This window comes from Prionailurus viverrinus, chromosome F1 (genome assembly GCF_022837055.1).
Source record: "Prionailurus viverrinus isolate Anna chromosome F1, UM_Priviv_1.0, whole genome shotgun sequence".
Lineage (NCBI taxonomy): Eukaryota > Metazoa > Chordata > Mammalia > Carnivora > Felidae > Prionailurus > Prionailurus viverrinus.
This window is the reverse complement of record NC_062577.1, coordinates 39921469-39942266: the sequence shown is the minus strand read 5'-3', so window position 1 is coordinate 39942266 and position 20798 is coordinate 39921469. Positions and strand designations below refer to the sequence as shown.

The 20798-nt window shown below is 40.0% G+C and overlaps 1 protein-coding gene across 14 annotated transcripts in view; it reads right to left on the bottom strand.

Annotated features, from left to right (window-relative positions):
* The window catches only part of LOC125155139 (zinc finger BED domain-containing protein 6), a 43970-nt gene that overhangs the window by 14007 nt on the left and 9165 nt on the right, over positions 1–20798 (bottom strand). For 11 of the 14 annotated variants that reach the window (XM_047840014.1, XM_047840021.1, XM_047840017.1 and 8 more), the window contains 9 exons: positions 14611–14809; positions 13402–13521; positions 5311–5434; positions 4131–4334; positions 3897–4013; positions 3553–3633; positions 2636–2746; positions 1492–1554; positions 296–394 (listed from right to left, as the gene is read on the bottom strand). In XM_047840014.1, the coding sequence (XP_047695970.1) occupies positions 296–394; positions 1492–1554; positions 2636–2746; positions 3553–3633; positions 3897–4013; positions 4131–4334; positions 5311–5434; positions 13402–13521; positions 14611–14664 (973 nt within the window). In that variant the 5' untranslated portion in view covers positions 14665–14809. Of the gene's footprint in view, positions 1–295; positions 395–1491; positions 1555–2635; positions 2747–3552; positions 3634–3896; positions 4014–4130; positions 4335–5310; positions 5435–13401; positions 13522–14610; positions 14810–20798 lie in introns of those variants that run through there. The other 3 variants (XR_007148055.1, XR_007148056.1, XR_007148057.1) reach the window with 1 other exon arrangement.

Here is a 20798-nt window from a genome sequence, read left to right as displayed (position 1 = left end):
TACTTTTTCTGTCACAGAATTTATCACAATATATAGAAATATTCCCGTCTGCCATTATACTATAAACTTCTGAGGACTGTGATGGTATTTATTTTATCCAGTGGCATCTACCTAGAATCTAGCAGAGTAAACACTCAAATGTTTGTTGTTGAATACAGACACAAGATAATCTGAGTTACCTGAACAACAACCACAAAAAATACAAACCATCCTTGATAACATTACAAGAGAGAAGCGTCATGATTACACACACACACACGCACACACACGCACACGTGTATTAGAATGAAGGTACCTTTCTTTGGTGCTTTGTCAGTGTTTGTTTCTGTAGCTTCAACTTTCTTCCCTAACCTCTGTGCAAGGCTACGCTTTAATGGAGGATCGCTGTCACCACCTACAAACAGACAGAACTTAGTTTAAGAGTTTAAATCCATCTTCAACAAGGTAAAGAACTATAAGCAAACAGACAACACAGAATGATTGTTAAGTTTTCTGCGTTTATATGGTGTGTTCATTCACTAGCTTCCTTAGAATTCAGTGTTAGAGAATACAAAGGTAGCAGAAAGAAAAAATAAGGAACAAAAAATTAGAACACACAAATCAACACCTACCAAATAATAGACTAAAACTACAAATGGCCCTGAATGATAAGCACTGATTAAGGCCAAAATTCAGAATTGGGATTATGTGGGAAAAAAACCAAAAACAAAAACACATACAAACAAAAATCTTATTTGGCCAACTGCTGAATTCTAGGCATATCTGGGGTTAAATGCACCTGTGATGATTAGGTGACCAGCAAAGCAATCATTACATTTTCCTGTGACATGAAGACTCTGAAGACTAAATAGCCCTCTCTTCTAGATAAGAAATCTAAGGTTATGAAGGATTCTGTAGGTTACTGAAGTCGCCAATTAGTGATAGAGCCAAGACCTGAACCAGGTTTCCCGCCCCCTGGTTTGCTGTCTTGTACTGCTCTACACAAGGTGTCTACGTGTCACCAGCTGAAAGTTGTTTTTCAGGTTGCCCGACTGAAGGTATCATCTTTGCAGGGTCCCATTAGAAACTGGAGAGACTAGACACAAGGTAGGATTTTTCTCTCCATTCTCATTTGTAATTTAAATGTGAAACCATAAAATCACAAAGTTTACATGTATGCTGACATTTAAATAAAAAGTCATATTTTTTGGCTAAAAAACTCAAGTTCCAATCTGTCCATAGAAACAAAGAGATATCTTCTTTACGGCTTTTTCCACACAGTACCTTCTAAAAAGCTGGTTATAGTCTAAATTGTAACACTACAAATTTCTGTAATCAATAAAAGGTATTAACGCATACGTGAAAAACATCAAGAAATTCTGTAAGTTCTTGCAGCCAAGAATTCAGAAGGACCAGCAAATCAGTATCGACAGGACGTTCATGTTCTGGAGGACATACCGTGTTAATGCACAAACAGAAAACCACAAAGGATCTGCCCCAAATTTATCTCACCTACTGAAAATTTTCGTTTTCCCAGTCTCTCGGTTAGACTCAATCTTACCAAGGGTTCTTCTCCTGAAATGGCAAAAACAGGATTTCTCTACCATTAGTCCATTTTTCTGTATTCAGTAACTAATAATGGGTTACAACGTATGCTCTGATAAGTCCACCCAGGAAGTCTCTTGAAAGTCAGGTCTCAGTATTAAGACTATACCTCACCGGAATTAAAAAATAAATTAATTATTAAAAAAAAAAAAGACTATATCGCACTGGGAAAAAAAGATTTAACCTATTAAATAATTTTTTAAAAAGTTTACTTATTTGAGAGTGAGAGCAGGGGAAGGGCAGAGAGAGAGGGAGAGAGAGAGGATCCCAAGCAGACTGCGCTGTCAGCGTAGTGCCTGACGAGGGGCTCGAACTCATGAATCATGGGATCATGACCTCTAAGTCAAAACAAAGAGTCGGGTGCTTAGCTGACTGTGCCATCCAGGTGCCCTATTAAATAATAATTTAAATAGCCAAATGCGCAGCCCAAAGGGAATTAATAACACAGTCCTAATTCTAACAGTAGCCAAGCATATGAACACAGGCTGTGTTCTGACCAGCTGATTATAAAACCCAAGCTCTTCTTTTTGCTTGTGCACCTCGATAACGCTCAATGAAACCACACTCTACTCCACTGCTAACCCTTGTACAGAACTTTGATTACCAGCAAAAAGTGAGCTCTCTTTCTTCTAGCTCTTTGTTGTTTCAACAGCACATTTAAATGTATCTACACTACACTTACTTAAGTCATTATCTCTTACCACATTTAAAACTATTGAGAGAAAAGACTTCCATTTTTCTACAGCTTAAAGATTTTATTATAGTTCTTTACTCACAATGGGCAGTCAATAAATTTGTTGAATGGATACAGATAAACGTAAATGTAAAAATGAAACATACATAAATGTGAGAGCTGCTTGAACAAGAATTTTAACCTTTTATAAGTCAGAGTCAAAGGCACTGATTTTTCTTCTCATCCTTATATGTGACCAACATACTAAAGTCTTCCTGCAAATCCATCGAAGATACACTACACCTTAGGACTTAGCTCTTTCAGTTATACGGTAGTAGTAGCCTGACAACTCTCAACCCCGACCGACCTATATCTCACCTTGTTTGCTGGAAAGAGTTACTGTCCTCACTACTGTCCGGACATTCTCTTTTTCAGGACCAGGAATGGGCTGAGGTTCGAGTAAAAGACTGGAAACTCCGGAAGAACCTTCTGAATAAAGCAAGTCAGAGAGCAGCAAATAATTTAGGAAAAAATAAAGCCATTACAAGCCAAGAAATTGTTTTTGTGACCAGTTAAGTTCAACACAGACCACTGGAGGACTACGGGCCAGTCTTGTAGAGGCAAACCTAGTTGCCTTTGGTGAATTAGGGTGGGGCAAGAGAGGGGAGAGAATCCCTATTTCTTCTCTGCTTTGGTCACAATGTAAAAATAAAATATAAAATTGTTTCCAGCGACTCGGGCACTGAATCTACTTTTATTTACCAAGAAGGCTAGCTCCTAAAGTGAACCTCAGAAGCACGCCAGCCACCAAGTGTGTCAACTCAACCTTTTAAAATCTGTCTTTTAATCATCTGCAAAACACAACTCCAAGAACAAGCCTTAGCAAGGGAGTACTTAGAACCAACCATTTGATCCTCTCTAAATACTACTTTTCACACTGGATCTGTAGTTTTTAGGGTTGGAAATATAGGCCAACCAGGCTGAGGCAAGCTCTAGAAGACAACAGCTCCTGAGAAGAATTCAAATAATTCAAAATAAAGTTTTTCTCGCCTCAGTGTGATTTATATGCCATTCTTTGGAGTTGTCTTTCTCAAGACAGAGCAGTTCTTCCCAGTACACTGTTGTCCACGTCTAGCTCTGAGTTAAAAAAGCCGCCCTGATTTCAAGAAGTCTGTGCTTTACTTCAAACAAACCACATGTGCTCATTCTGGCTGCTGCCAAGTGTCCTCATCAGAAGGTTCTTGTTATTCTCCTGTAGTAAAATCCGACCACCTGTGTCAAAACTGATGACTTACCACCTTGCTTCTTGGATTTTTCCTTCATTTTCTTTGACTTAATTTCCTCAAGGGTTTTTATTCCAAAATTCAAACATTCACCTGAGAAACCCAAACAGAAACCACATGAGGAAAGAACACCTCACGCCCTCTGTGTTTTATTTGTGCACAGCAAGCAGGCAAATGTTTTCTGGACAAATAAGAGAAAGTAGGTGTAAACCTGCTTGTGCGTACAGTGGGGGCGGAGGAGAGAGAGGTGGCGGTGATCGTGATCCATTCCCAAGTTATTTAAAAGAATTCGGGCACATTCAACAGTGCTGCAAGGCTCATGAGCAGGCACCAGCAACAAGACGGCCTCTTCTTACCTTGCTTCAAAGTGACCCCAGGTTTGCGGGCAGAAGCTGCTCGTAATCCATTGTGAACTTCGGGAGTTGGTTGCAGGATGGGCGTTTTGCTTTCATCGCCTTCCTCAGAAAACTGATCTATGTATCAACATGTAAGGCAAAGGTACAATTAACAACAGGCTCTAATTCTGATTTCTAACTCACTAAATGACCCCCAGTCACTTATTTGCCTTAAAGAAAGAGCTGAAAACTCACCATCATCATCTTCATCATCATCTGCAGCATTGATTACAACGGGTGGATGGGTGGGGCTGGGAACATTTTCCGAACTTTCTACTTTCATAACACTTCGCAGCTGAGGGGAGGGATTAGACTGGACAGACAGTTTGTTCTGTTGAACTGTGAGCTGGTTAGCCTTCACTTCCTCTTCTGGTGACTCAGGCACACTGGGGAGCACAGCTAGATACACAACATCAGTCAGAAGTTAAAAATAGAAGATAAAGTCCCACTTCATCAAAAAATCTCCAACCGCATAGAAGTTGGGTGCATTTTCCTTATGAGCACTTCTGTCCTTTTATACCCGATTTCCCCATTTTCAACAATTAAGTTGCACACTCCCAGGGAGGGAAAACAGGGCTATTAGCTAGTAACTCCTCACCGTACATAAACACACTCAAAGTAGGTGTTCAAAACACAGACTAATCTGGAGACTAGACGTATAAAACTGGTTGCAAATTCTAGACATTTAATTTTAATACTGAAATTTGAGGCTTTTTGCTCAGCAAATAAGAGATAGTAGATATAACACTTCTGAACCAAACCAGAGAGGAGCAAAGCCACTTTTTTCTCTTAAACGGGGGCCAAAATGTGTAGCCATCAAATTTTAATCACCTAAGCAGGGTTGGCAAACCCTTTCTGTAAACAGTTGGGACAGTAAGTATTTCAGGCTTTGCAGACTGCTGTGTCCCAACTATTCAACTCTGCAGCAGGAGCATAAAATCTGGCCATAGAAAATATGTGAATGAATGGGCATGGCTTCCTTCCAATAGAAGGTTATTTTATAAAACAGGTGGGGGGCCAGTTCTGTCGAACCCTGGCCTGGAGAATCAAGTTTCTTTTGGAAAACTCATTGGGTCTGATAAGAAAATGGGAAATGAAGCTATCGTAATCTAAACTGTCATGCCGAGAAACATTTGTGAGGCAGCATGGCTTTTGGCGACAAAAGCTTATGATACTTACTGGTTTATGAGCAGGGCTATCTAGGTATAAGTCATTTAACCTTAAAGAAGAGTTCAGCTCCCTCATCTATAAGGTGGAAATAAAACTGTTCTCTTGCAGGACTAAAAGGCCGTGTATGTAAAGTACTCTATATACTGCACACAGCAGGTGTTCATTAAATAGCAACTATTCTTTTAAAACTAAAAACACATCTCACTTTTGCTTGGAGGTAGGAAAAGGCCATCAACGTAACGTCCTCTGTTGTGATGGAAAGCGCAGTTCAGCTTCTGGCATCCCATTGGCTGATTTTCCCAGTAACACGGAATCTCACTACGTTTTTTCTAGAGGAAAAAACACATTGTTTTCAAATAAAAAATGAGTTGTGACCTGTGTTACTTTGGCCATTTGTTTTCTGAATAATCAAGTTCATCACAGGCTTCAAAAGTCTGAGGTATGTGAGCTGTGAGCACGAGGGTTGCTGAAAGTGACGCTCTTCATGCTTGATGGGGAGAGGAAGTGGGTAGGGAAGTAGTTCCTCTGCTGTTGTCTCATCCTAGAACCTGTAAATGCCTACACTTAACTTACAGATGCAGGATAATATATTAGTTAAGATGATGGAATCAAAGATACCATTATGCTACATACTGGCCATGTGATGGTGGACAGGTAACTTAATGCCTCTAAGTCTTAGTATCCTCAGCTATAAAATGGCAGTAAGAGTAGCTATTTAAGTTTCGCGTAAGCATGAAATGAAATAATGTACACGAAACACTTAGCACGTAGAAAGGACTCACTAAACTGCAGTTATTATTTGAAGCTGCGAGTTCATAGCTTTGAGATCGATTTTCCCTTTTGTGACTTCTCCAAGGAAGGCACATGTAACACACTAAGGATTGGTATTTTCCTTCGCAAGCTACCGCACCCTTTTGAAGGGGAACGAGAAAAGAAATACCCTCACGTCAAGAATAAACTGCTGGGTCACAGGATATATGCTCGGCAGAAATACATACATTACTGCTAATGCATACACTAGATGTGTACGTTGGGTTCAAAACAATACTGTTTGTTAACAGCTCCAAAATGGAAAACCAAATGTACACAAACACCAGAATGGATAAATACACTGTAGTTTTTTCATACAAGAGCACTCCACCCAGTACACAGAAGGAATAAACCACTGCTACACTTAACATGACAGTGCAAAAGGAAAGAAGCCAGACACAAGAAGAGTACACACTGTGTGATTGCACCGATGTAGAGATCAAAACAGGTAAAATTTCTCCGTGGTAGAGCAGTCAGGTTAGTGAGAAGTTTTGAGGGCACAGTTGGCGACAGTCAAGAGACAAAGGGGGAACACAGAACTGCATCTGTTGGATTATGTCGGATCGCTCATCCTAATAAGTAACCTAAGGTTTAAAATTGTAGGAAGAGTGGGGCTCCTGGATGGCTCAGCTGGCTCAGCATCTGACTCTTGATTTCGGCTCAGGTCATGATCGCACGGTTGTGAGGTGGAGCCTTGCATCGGGCAGGGAGGCTACTTAAGACTCTTTTTCTCTCTCTCCCTCCACCCCTCTCCCCCTTGAGCATGCACACAGGTGTGCTCACTCTCTCTCAAAAATAAATTTAAAAAAATTCTAGGAAAGAATAGCAGCATTGCTTCAGAAAGCTAAAAATATGGGAGAGAGAAACAAAAACAATTACCATTATAAAAAGATCCTTAAATGTAGCAAAAAGGGCAAAGATAAAAATTGATGATTTTGAGAAATTATTTAATACACTGTGTCAGTGGGAATGTGGAAGAATCATACAGCCCTGTGTACCGATAATGGAAATGAAAATTAGCTCAACATCTCTGAAAGGCAGTTCGGTTAAAAAAAAAAAAAAGTACTTACAAAACTGATGTCCTGAGTTTACTGCCACATGTATAATTACCTATTTTCGATTTATTTATTTATTTATTTATTTATTTATTTATTTATTTATTTATTTATTATTTTAACATTTATTTTTTGAGAGGGAGAGACGGAGCACAAGGGCAGGGAGGGGCGGAGAGCAAATGAGACACAGAATCTGAAGCGGGCTCCAAGCTCTGAGCTGTCAGCACAGAGCCCCATGCAGGGCTCAAACTCACGAGCCATGAGATCATGACCTGAGGCGAAGTTGGACACCCAACTGACTGAGCCACCCAGGCGCCCCTATAATTACCTATTTTTAAACAGTACAGCAAAGGGGCGCCTGGGTGGCTCAGTCGGTTAAGCGTCCGACTTCAGCTCAGGTCACAATCTCACGGTCCGTGAGTTCGAGCCCCGCGTCGGGCTCTGGGCTGATGGCTCAGAACCTGGAGCCTGCTTCCGATTCTGTGTCTCCCTCTCTCTTTCTGCCCCTCCCCCATTCATGCTCTGTCTCTGTCTCAAAAATAAATAAAAACATTAAAAAAAAATTAAAAAAAAAAACAGTACAGCAAAAACCTTTACCTTTCAAAGAAATGGACAGAATTTATTAGTCTCCTGGCACACGCAAAAGGGAAGCATAATAGTACTATTCTCTTTTAGACAGAAGCAACAATTATTCAATTACTCCTTCCTTAAGGCAGAACCTAATGCTCCTGGGTCTGTCTTTGCTTAAGTTTTTACTTCTTTCCTGGAAGCAGTTTTCAAATTACTGGATGACTTCTGTAATGATATCCTCTATATACATGACACATGTGTATAGTCACATGACATTTACTTGCTCTGTTTAACACACTTACTGGATTTTGTTTCTTTTTTTAAAAATGTTTATTTATGGGGCACCTGGGTGGCTCAGTCGGTTAAGTGTCTGACTTTGGCTCAGGTCATGATCTCGCAGTTCATGAGTTCAAGCCCCGCGGCGGGCTCTCTGCTGACAGCTCAGAGCCTGGAGCCTGTTTCCGATTCTGTGTCTCCCTCTCTCTCTGCCCCTCCCCTGCTCGTGCTCTGTCCTTCTCTGTCTCTTAAAAAATAAAATAACACGTTAAAAAAAAAAAATTTTTTTTTAAAGTTTATTTATCTTGGAGAGAGAGAGAGAGAGAACACACAAGCGGGAGAGGGATAGAGAGAAAGGGAGACACAGAGTGTGAAGAAGGCTCCAGGCTCTGAGCTGTCAGCACAGAGCCCAATGTGGGGATCGAACACATGAACCTCGAGATCAAGAACTGAGCTGAAACCAAGAGTTGGATGTTTAACCAACTAAGCCACCCAAGCACCCCACTGGATTTTGTTTCTAAATGAAAAGTAATACACAATGAAAACCACTTGGAAAATGGTAATAGATGCTTGCTATGCTATTACCCAAAAAGAAATACAGAATTCTCTCTCCAAATATATATCTATATCTGTATCTATAACTAAAGGTGTGCCTGGCTGACTTAGTTGGTAGAGCAACTCTGGATTCTGGGGTCATGAGTTCAAGCCCCATGTTGGGTCTAGAGTTTATTATTTAAAAATAAAAAAGAAGAAGAAAAATTATAAATGTCTACATGTATACTTAAAAACTTAAAAGTATTCCATGTTAAGTGTACCCACTTTTCACTTAGCAACAGATCCTCCCTAGTAACATTCTCGCAGATTTTTTTTTTAATATTTAAAAGGTAATACAGCACATGGTCCAAAGACATACAGCTGATTCCATGAAGTCACTGCGAATACTAAATTAGCTAATAGTGAACCCGACTGCTCCTCTGGGAAATACAGAGTTTAAGTTAGTCAGGTTCCTGCAAGTTTCTGGTCACATTTTTATCAAATAATCAATATAGCACGGTTGAACGGGTGTTTGTGTTTAAAGACACCTTTTTTAGTGTATTCATTAACACAGAACTCAAGGCCAAGGGCACTATACCTCACAACTGAATGAAGCTTATCTAATACAGGTATTTTCTACATAAGGCACTTTAAGAACTTTGTTGCACTTAGTAACACTACACAGCACTTCAGCACCACACTTGGGAACCATTTTAATCAGCAAAATCACCAAGAAAAAGGACAAAAATGCAAAACACGTGGCTTTAAACAGACCACAAAAAGGACACTTGCTAGTGGTACGAGAACTAAAACAAGCCAGCAGAGTGTCACCTTGTTCCATCTCAGCTGGGAGTGTGTAGGTCACGTGACTCAAGTTTTTCAATGCTTTGCACACGTCTGCAGATGGCCCATGAAAACACCACAAGTATTGATTTGGGGGTTACAAATAAATTTTAGCAAGTAGGTGAATTTGCAAACATGGAACCCATGAATAATGAAAATCAACTGCATGTAGAGGGGGTTACAGTAAAAACTCTCCTTTCCATTCCTGTCCTCACTCCCTGACGACCCATGTTTTAAGTTTCTCTTTTATACCCCCAGAGATTTAAAAAATACATATGCAAATGAAAAACAAATATAAATTCTTCTTTTTTTTTTACCAAATGGTAGCATATTATGCACCTTATTCTACCCCCTTGCTTTTTCACTGACAATATATCTCAATCTTTCCTTATCAATAAAGTTTCCCTTTTAAAAAATTTTAACAGGTGTCCAATACTCCACTGTATGAATGTAGCAATTTACTTTATTAACAAAATTTTTTTAATGTTTTATTTATTTTTGAGAGAGAGAGAGAGACAGAGTGCAAATGGGGCAAAAGCAGAAAGAGAGGGAGACACGGAATCCGAAGCAGGCTCCAGGCTCCGAGCTGTCAGCACAGAGCCTGACGCAGGGCTCGAACCCACAAAACCATGAGACTCATGACCTGAGCTGAAGCCAGACGCTTGACCGACCGAGCCACCCAGACGCTCCTAATTGTAGCAAATTTATTTTAAATGAGGGTTAGGTTGTTTCACATATCTTATCATTACAAATTATGAGTAATTCTGCATCTATCTTCTTTTGCACATATGAGCACAGATGACACAAAGCTAAAAACACAAAAACAAAACAAAACAAAACCAAACCCCAGCATACAGTGTTTTTGAAGATACAGCCCAAAGACTGCTATCCTTAAGTAGCCTGCTTGCTAAGTTGGCCCTTGGTTGGCATGTGGGAACTTGGCTCTTGGAATGTTCCTAGTCAGTTAATTGATCACGGTGCCTAGACTGTGCAAATAACATGTCTTAGGCTGCCATCCTTCTGGGAGTCTAGAGTTCTGGAATGTGATAGGTAGAGGGTGCTTACATGATTAGCCCCATTAAAAATCTTGGATGCTGAGTTTCTAATGGGTTTCCCTGGGCAGGAACATCCCACACGTAGTGCTGCACTTTCACTGCCAGGGAAGTGTGTGCTCTGTGTGACCCGTCATGAGAGGGAGATCATAAAAGAGAACCGCACATGGATTCCTCCAGACTCTGCCTGTGTCTTTTTTTCATTTATAATCAGTGTACCTCCCCATCACTGTAATAAATCTTAGCCATGAAATACAACTATATGCTTAGTCTCCTGATGAGTTCTAGAGTATATCTAAATGTAAATTTTTTTTTCAGGTTTATTTATTTATTTTGAGAGAGACAGAGAGAGCATGAGCAGGGGACGGGAGAGAGAGAGAGGCAGAGAGAATCCCAAACAGGCTCCATGCTGTCAGCATGCATGACAAGTGGGGCTTGAACCCACAAACTGTGAGATCACGACCTGAGCCAAAACCAAGAGTCTGACGCTTAACCAACTGAGCCACCCAGGTTTCCCTCTAAATGTAGATGTTCTTAAAGACTCTGACACACCACGCCTCTTAGAGAGTTGTGCCAATTTATACTTTGCCAGTACTACATTAATTTTCAAAAGCTGCAGAGTATTTCTCTGAATTTATTTAGTGAATTCCCTGCTCTTTGGAAGACAGGCAGCACAGAATGCAGTTAAGAGGCCATAAATCTAGAACCTACCTGGAGTATCTCTGTAACCCCAGGCATATAAAGTGCATGGTCAGTCTTCCTTCCTTCCCCACCTCCCCTCAAACAATGTAGTCCAAGGGCATTAGGTGAGGCCGAGAGATGAGAGGTAGGCATTCACGCTGGGCATGTGGCCCAGAGCAGGGTGTTGGAGCCTGACTGAATGAGGAAGGCATCACGCGACAAGGTGGAACTGGCCTAAGGTGTCAGAACCCAGAAGCAGTTGGGAGGGTGGCCAGCACAGTGATGGAGCCCAAGCAGGGTGAGCAAGGCTTCCGTGCAGAAGGGATCCCAGGGTAGGATAGGGAGTGTATATTTATGGAGGGCCAGCGGAGAATGGGCAATGACCAAGCAGGGTAAGGAAGGTAGGTTCTTCCCAAGTGGGGACCTGCTACAGAGTCCGAATACACACAGGGTGAGAAAGTAGGCATCTCACATAGGAGGGCTCTCCAACACAGATATCAGAGACCAAAGGTGTGAAAAGGGCATCCGCGGGGAGAGGAGCAGTATGTTGGGGTCCAAGCATGGTGAAGATGAGGTCCTCACGGTGGAGCAAGGAACAAGGCCTGTTACAGGGTTGTCGGAACCAGCACAAGGTGAGCAAGATGTCCCTGTGGAAGAACAGCAGCCTCATGTGTGATGTCAGAGCCTGAGAGGAAGGAGGAGGCTGTGATATGACACTGGCTTACGGAACCAGGGCACTGATAAAATCAGCTGATTTTAAGGACAGTGGGAAGCGACTTTCTTACTTTTGGAAAAGAGAGTTACAAGTATGGAAAAGGAGAGCCTAGACTAAATAAACCCTGCAGTGCTGGTGAACTGAAGGCATCTTTGTGAACTCTTGATTCAATACACAGACATAAAAAATAAATAATGAGGTAAATGTGTCTATATGAATACACTTATATACTCCCCTGTTCTGTCCATTGCAGGCCTGGAAGCAGTGAGACTCCAGGAGCTACCCAAATCTTATTTCTATATACATATAGCACTCTTCACTAATAGGATCCAGGGCTCTTTAGAGAAATGGTTGATTCCAGGGCTGGAGGAGGAAAAATACAGGATGAGCCTAATAAAAAAATCTTATTAGGCTAGAAAGCAAAAAGGTGTTCAAAGAATGATGTAAATATCAAAAGGACACAAAAGTCAGCTTAAAGGGCAAATCTGGGTCAACTTGATCAAAAAAAATGATAGTAATGGAGTGTGACACATTGAATAAAAGAGAAAACCTTGAGTTCACACAAATATGGGTAACTGAGTGGAAAAAACGGAAAGTTTGGTAGGAAATGGGGCAATGACAGGGTCTCAAAGTACCTCTCCACAAAATACATATTAGTTACAAAAAGAAAAACTTTATAGTGAAGCAATCTGGTACCACCTTAATGAAGGGATCAGGGTTAATTTAACATCACCAGTAATGGGATAATTAAAGACTATAGGACTGTGGCACTAATGACATGCAATGAGAAGAACTAATACTCCCGTCAAAGATACATAACTTGAAGTCAGTAATGAGGCAATACCAGACAAACCCAAACTGCAGGACATTCTAGAAAATACCTGGCCTATACCTACCAAAATGTCAAGGCAAATGAAAAGTAAAGAAGACTGAACAACTGTTTTAGACTGAGGGAGAATGAGAGCAAGGACAACTACATACAACACTAGATTCTGGACTTGCTCCTTCTGCGTTAATGGATGTAACTGATACAATGGCAAAACGTGAATGGGGTTTCTGGATTAAATGAAGGTAATAGACCAATGTTAATTTTCTCATTTTTAAAAAACAGATATCTACTTATTTTGAGAGAGAGTGAGAGAGCACATGTGCATGTGTATGTGAGAGCAGGTGAGGGGCAGAGACAGAGAAGGAGAGAGAGAGAATCCCAAGCAGGCTCCACGCTGTCAGCACAGAGCCTGATGCGGGCTCAGTCTCATAAACCACGAGATCATGACCTGAGCTGAAATCAAGTCAGATGCTTAACTGACTGAGTCACCCAGGTGCCCCAATTTTCTCATTTTGATGGCTGTATTATGGTTATGTAGGAGAATGTCCTTCTTGTTTGTAGGAAATACTCGTGAACGTATTTGGAGGTGACAGTTTACTCCCAAGTGGCTCAGAAAAACATTTTATACTGTACTTGCAGCTTTCCTCTAAGTTTGAGGTGGTTTTAAAATAAACATAGAAACAAAAATACTCCCCAGTGACACATACAAAATTTTTACGCTTTCGACAGATTACCAAACTGCCTCCTAGAAAATGATACCAATACTCCAAAATATCAAGTTATTAGGTGAGCATTATGACAGAAATTTCACTATCTCATCAAAAAAAAAAATGTAACCTGCATATTACATAAAATGTCATTTCCCCCCTGTATTTTGCATTGGCCCATCACAACACCAGACTACATATTACAGTACAAACCGAAACCTTACATCAATCTCCATGTGCCGAAACCTGCACACCTGTCGAAAACAGCGCCCCTCTTGCCACAATGTGCAAACAGTTTCATTTCCTAGTGCCGCTTCACAGTGACGGAATGGACAGCTGTCACCCTGTAAACAAAGAGAATACAGAAAAGAACTGTGGTACCAAAACAGAGCCTACGTGAAATGTTCATTGTAACAGTTTCCTGGCATCTAAACAAACACAAAGGAGTAAGGAGACAGGCAAGGTAGAAAACAGTGCAGGGGGAAGACAAGAACAATCTGAGGTCAACAAATTTATAATTTCCTTGACAGTACCCTTCATCTGATTTTATAACATAAGTGACATAAGCTGAGAGATGGGGTTCAAAAAGATAAGTGGGAGTATTTAAAGTGGTACACTTTAAAAATACATTTCACAGTTCTTCAAAACCGTTTCATACATCTTGACTTGTGTAACTAGCTTTTGAAGGAAAATCAGAAAGTTAATAGATTAGGATTTCAGTTTAATTCTATGCTTCATTATATACTTTATACAACGGTAATATCTTAAACAGAACACTACTGCTGTGCAACCTGCTATGTGATCAGGGCTTTGCTCAAAACTGATCATTTTAAACACAACACCAAGATGATTTTAAAAAAGTTTTTTTTTAACAACATATACAATTATAGAATTAGTCATAAAGGCGCAGAAAAGTGGATAGATCTCAATGAAGCCGCAGAAAAATTAAGCAGAAAAACAGGAAGTCTGGACACAGAAAAAGCAAAAAATGCTGCAAAAGCATATTTAGAAGAATGGCTTGATGACTCAGCAGGAAATCTGAAGAAAAAAAGTCAAATTCAACCCACACATTCATTTAACGCAAAGTAAATAAAATCAAAGTTTGCAAGCTGGGCCAAAGCGCTCCTCATTCCGAAATCGCCCCGAACAGATTAATGATCAATAAGAGAACAGTGAGTGACGCCTATGCGCTGTAAACGTTTCCACTTTTGTAGAACGTGAAGGGCAGTGAAGAGCATACGAGAGGAGAAAAAACAAGGACGAACGATGAAGTCTCCCAGGACTGCGATTCTCTTTTTAAACAATGGTAGCAGGCAGCAGACAATAAACAGTTGAGGAAAACAAAACATAAAAACTTAGTATACTGGGTAAATCTTATCAAATTTTATTAGAGAAACTGTAGAAAGAACTGATTTAGAGATGCCAATTCTTACTTTGGTACATGTAGAATAGAAAAAAAAATAGCAGTCTTCTCCTTGATTAGGCATGCTGGGTAGATCCTCAGACTAGAAGTGGCTTCTTGAAAACAAGCCACTGCTTCCTCAAGGCGAGGACCAGCTCCAAGTCCTCTTGAAATGGGTTTAATCTTCCAAAAGACCACTCAATCACAGAAATCGTCTTTAAAATGCAATCCTAAAATGAGGGGACAACGAATTAAAGTACTTCAGATAAATTCTGCCAACTTCCTCCTCCAAATCACCTTGACTGAGATCACACTGCTAAAACCAAATTTTAACTGCATGAATATGTCCTTACCTGTGCAGGGCTTAGTGAGCACTGGTTAGTATTTTATTCTTATGTGAATATTATACTTTCTCATTTATAATGTAAAATTTTTGTTAAGGATAGCCATGCCCTTCTTTCGTATTCTCTACGGTGCTCATTACATGACTTCAGCATAAAATAAGCATTGCTAACTCAATAAATAATCTACATTTTATTATTTTATTTTTAATGTTTATTTATTTTTTTTGGGGGGGGGGGAGAAACAGAGCACAAGAGAGGAGGGACGGAGAGAGAGGGAGACATAGAATCCGAAGCAGGCTCCAGGCTCTGAGCTGTCAGCTCAGAGCCCGATGAGGGACTCGAACTCACAGACTGCAAGATCATTACCTAAGCCAAAGTTGGACGATTAACCAACTGAGCCACCCGGGTGGCCCAATAATCTAATTTTAGATTATTGATGGGATTTACGTTATTTTACGCAAGATATTTGCTAAATCTATGTATCTGACAAACTAGATTTTTTTCATCTGACAAAAGTCCCAATATTTTCACAAGCATTTTTAATTCAAAAGTATACAAGTAGGTGGGAAAAGCTGTCTCACTAGAATAACTGATGAAACAATTACCCCTGAATACATCTGTAGAGCTAGCTTATGGAATTAAGATGGCTAAAGAGTTGCACACCAGGGCGCCTGGGTAGCTCAGTGGGTTAAGCATCCAACTTTTGATTTCAACTCAGGTCATCATCTCAGTTTGTGGGATCCAGCACCACATCAGGCTCCACGCTGATGGCGTGGAGCCTGCTTGGGAGTCTCTCTTCCCCTTCCCCACTCACACACATGGCCTCTCTCTGTCTCAAAAATAAACTTAAAAAAATTAGGCAAAATTAAAAAAAAAAAAAAAAGAAATCATGGTTGACAAAAACAGAGTTGCACACCACTTATAACAAGGTGCAAGTCGTCCTTGGGATTCCTTCCATAAAATACACAAAACTACCAACACCCCACCCTCTGCTCTTGCCATACCCTGGCCCTCACAGTGAAGTAATCAAGAAAGCTTCTACAGAAATAAAAACACACGGTAAGAGCACCTGCCAGAATTTGGAAAGGGTTTCTATAAATTCATATACACCAGAAGACCAGGTTTCAGAAACACTGATCTACAACTTGAAATGAAATCAAACTCAATCATATCTCCCACTAATAATCCTAATCCACGAATAGCAGACCACAATAAAAACCAGCCTTGAAATCAGCAACCTAGGTTAGGAATTAAGAATGCCACTAAACATATACTAAAACCTTTAAATGTGCATATGCTGTGATGCACAATTTCATTTCTAGAATTTATCCCGAGGTAAATATTCCATCAAGTTCACCATCACTTTGCTTTTAATAATGAAAAAAACACCCACATGTTCAAAAACTGGAGTCGTTTTAAAAAGTTATAGTACTTCCATGTGACGTGATAATATGTAGCATTATACAGATTTGAGTACTGGGAAACGGGGTGTGGCTGAAAAACCACCTACAAATGTGGAAGAAGCTTTGAAACTGGGTCATGAATAGAGACTAGAAGAGTTTGGAGGCACGCCATAGAAAAGCCTAGAAGAAACTGCTGCGGGAAATATGAATGTTAAAGGTGCTTCTGGTGAGGCTTCTGTGGAAACACCGTTAAGAAAATGGGACACAAGGGGGTGCCTGGGTGGCTCAGCCGGTTAAGTGTCCGACTTCAGCTCAAGTCATGATCTTGCAATCCATGGGTTCGAGCCCCTCATCAGGCTCTGTGCTGACAGCTTGAAGCCTGGAGCCTCCTTCAGATTCTGTGTCTCCCTCTCTCTCTCCCCCTCCCCCACTTGTGTTCTGTCTCTCTCACTCTCAGAAATAAACATAAAAGAAAAGAAAACGGAAGACAAGTGACTGGCAGAAAATCTTTGCAAAACATTAACTAACTGAAGGGCGCCTGGGTGGCTCAGTTGGTTAGGCGGCCGACTTTAGCCTCAAGTCATGATCTCATTATGAGTTCGAGCCCCACACTGGGCTCTGTGTTGACAGCTCGGAGCCTGGAGTCCGCTTTGGATTCTGTGTCTCCCTCTCTCTCTCTCTCTCTCTGCTCCCTAGCCCCTGCTCACACTGTGTCTCTCTCTCAAAAAAAAAAAAAAAAAAAAAAAAAAAAAAAAAAATTAAAAAAAGCAACAATACATAACTCACAATGGACTGGTATCCAAAATATAAAAAGAGCACTTAAAACTCACCAATAAGAAAATGAACAAACCAATTATAAACAGGCACAAGGGGTGCCTGGGTGGCTCAGTCAGTTAAGTGTCAAAGGGGTGCCTGGGTGGCTCAGTCAGTTAAGTGTCAGACTTCTGATTTCAGCTCATGTCATGATCTCACAGCTGGTGGGATTGAACCCCGTGTCAGGCTCTGTGCTGACAGTGCAGAGCCTGCTTGGGATCCTCTCTCCCTCTCTCTCTGCCCCTCCCCTACTCAAGTACACAGGCTCTGTCTCTCAAAAAAAAATACGTATTTTTTTTAAATGGGCAAAAGATCTAGAAAGACAGTTCACCGAAGATACACAGATGGCAAATAAACACACAAAAAAATGGTCAACATCATACATCATTAGGGAATTGCAACTTCCTTTTAGAATGGTGAAAATCCAGAACACTGACAGCACTAAATGTCGGTGAAGATGAAGCAACAGGAAGTTTGGAAGAACACAGACCAAACTATTAACAGTAGTTACCACCAGGGTGATTGGCAGGATTACAGGCGGCTATTTATTATATTTTATTTTATGCTCATAAGAACATTAAATTTTCTAATACAATGCAACACAGACATAATAAAAAATTTAAGTCTTGTCCTAACCGGCCTGCCCATCACAGATCCACTACAGAATTGGACAAGGATTGGACCTTTCATAGCACCTCACTGATCCACTAGTAGGATTCCCCTGACCCTAAACATGGGGAGTGCATTCTGTCATAGCAGGTACACCAAAAGGTAATTTAAAACACTACCTCAAATGGGATCAAGTCTCTAAGGGATATCCAAATAATTACAATGATACATATACAAAAAGAGAAAGTATTAATGAGACAAGAAAAAAAATGTTTTACAAAAGAAAAAAATTTTCGAAAGGAAAATAAAAGGTTCAGGGGTCAATTTCATTCCTGAAAACATCCCAATCAAACAAAATGGTACTTAAGAAGTAATAGCAAAACAGCATGAATTGTTGCAAATTACAGTGGTTTTTGTTTGTTTTAGTTAGGCTCTGCAAAACTCCCTCACAGGGGCACAGAGCACGGAGACTGAACGTTGAGTAGATGGGCACTGCCTTACTAATGTTTCAACAGAACAGTTCCTTCATATATCTGTTTTACACACTGAACTTCTGTAACTTTCACTAGGGGGAAAAAAAAGAATATAACTGCTATTCAAGAAAACAGCCCCAAACAGAACAAAAACCATCTCCAGAGATTAAAAAAACAAAACTTGACAGTAATCAGCACTACCCCAACTTTGCAAGGACCTAAAACCAAGATGCACACTGATAAATTTCTTAAGTTTTATTTAAAAAAAATTTTTTTTCAACGTTTATTTATTTTTGGGACAGAGAGAGACAGAGCATGAACGGGGGAGGGGCAGAGAGAGAGGGAGACACAGAATCGGAAACAGGCTCCAGGCTCTGAGCCATCAGCCCAGAGCCCGACGCGGGGCTCGAACTCCTGGACCGCGAGATCGTGACCTGGCTGAAGTCGGACGCTTAACCGACTGCGCCACCCAGGCGCCCCAAAATTTCTTAAGTTTTAAAAGAAAAAAACTTTTCACGATGCCAAGAAAAACCTGGTTACTTTTCAATAGTGAAAGGAAGCCAAGAGGAGTAACTCTCCTATCCTACTCCTGAATTAATGTAGGAAAAAGAAATTCTTTTAAAATCTTCATGCTAAGGACACAGCTTGATACAAATGAATATATCGCTATGAAACAGAGGAGAAGCAAAAGAAAGTGCAAAAAATAAGAAAACGCAAATTTCTAGCCTCTTCCCCCGAGATTTCAAAAGAAGAACAGGAAGCAGAATAAACACTGATGAAAAACACAACTCAATTGTACAGTATCACCGTCAGGATATCTTCTAGAATGCGGAAAGACATCAACACAAGAAAATGTATATAACATGGAAATAATTCCAGGAGATTAAATTTCTATACAATGGAAGATCTTAAAAAAAAAAAAAAAAAAAAAAAGAATGGAATTGGTAGAGATTAATGATACAATACAGTAAAATTTCCCTACACTGAATAAACTTGAGGGTTTTTTTTGTTTTTTTTTTTTTTTTGAACCTGAGTCTGTAAATTAAAAGGGGTTCATCAAATGCCAGGCAGAAAATTTCCTTAAAGACATCTCTACTGGGGCTCCCGGCTAGCTCAGTCAGTGAAGTGTGCGACTCTTGATCTCAGGGTTGTGAGTTCAAGCTCCACGCTGGGTGTACAGATTGCTTAAAAAAAACTTAAAGATATCTCTACTGTACCAGAGATAAGCTGAAAATGTCAAATTCCAAGGAGTGAAGATAGAATCACACATATTTCTAGGAAAAAGCAGACTGACAACAAAGAAAATCATACTTGACATGACATCATCTGAATCTCTAAATGACGAAAGACAAAATGCTATGCACCAGAATTGAAAAGGAAGATTATGACCATAGATATGTCCTTTCAAAGTACATTTCAAGATCTCGGGACTTGGAAGTTTTAGATAGTTAAGTCTCCAAAAGTAAGGAGCCTGCTTGGATTCTCTCTCTGTTCCTCCCCTACTCGTGCTCTTTCTCTCTCAAAATAAACAAACGTTAAAAAGAAAAGAAGAAACAACCAGACTTATTGCTATTACAGATGTGAAACAGAACATTTAAATGTAATATTCCCAAACAAGTGAATGTAAGATCCACAGAATTCAAGCAAGCCCATGGATAAATGTGACTTATGAAAAAAGTGGCATTTGAAATTTAAAAAACTTTGGCCTCCCATTTGAAAAAAACAACAACAACAAAAAAACCTTCTGCTTTATACAAAAAGGTTCCAGGGTAATAAAAGCAAAGAGACCTAAGAGGCTTTAGCTCGCTAATTAAAGCTCTATACTAATAAAGATTCTAAATTGATAACTGTGCTCGGCAAAAAGGACAGCTGCCCTGTTTATGGGACGGAGAGGCAATGCCACATTAGTATAATCCCTAGATTACATTTTTGGTTTTTGAGTTCCTATTTAAGTTCCAATTAGTCAATGAACAGTGTTTCATGTATACAAAAGTGATTCAACACTTCCATACGTCACCCAGTGCTCATCTCAAGTGCACTCCTTAATTCCCATCACCTATTTCACCCATTCCCCCACCCGTCAGTTTGTTCTCTATAGTTAAGAGTCGGTTTCTTGATTTGTCTCTCTTCCCACCTTTGTTTCTTAAATTCCACGAGTAAAATCACATGGTATTTGTCTTTCTCTAATTTTCCCTAGCATAATACTCTCTAGCTCCATCCATGTTGTTGCAAATGGCCAAGATTTCATTCTTTCTTATGGTTGAATAATATTCCATTGTATACATTTACCACATCTTCTTTATCCATTCATCAATCAATGGACACTTGGGCTGTTTCCATAATTTGGCTATTGCAGATAATGCTGCAATGAACATTAGGGTGCATGTGTCCCTTTCAACTACTATTTTTGTGTTCTCTGGGTAAATATCTAGTAGTGTGATCGCTGGATCATAGGCTAATTCTAGATTACATTATTAATATAAAAAATATAACCAAGCACTGGAAAATAAATGCATGGTATTTTTTTAAAAAATGTTTATTTACTTTTGAAAGAGAAAGAAAGCAAGTCCGAGCGAG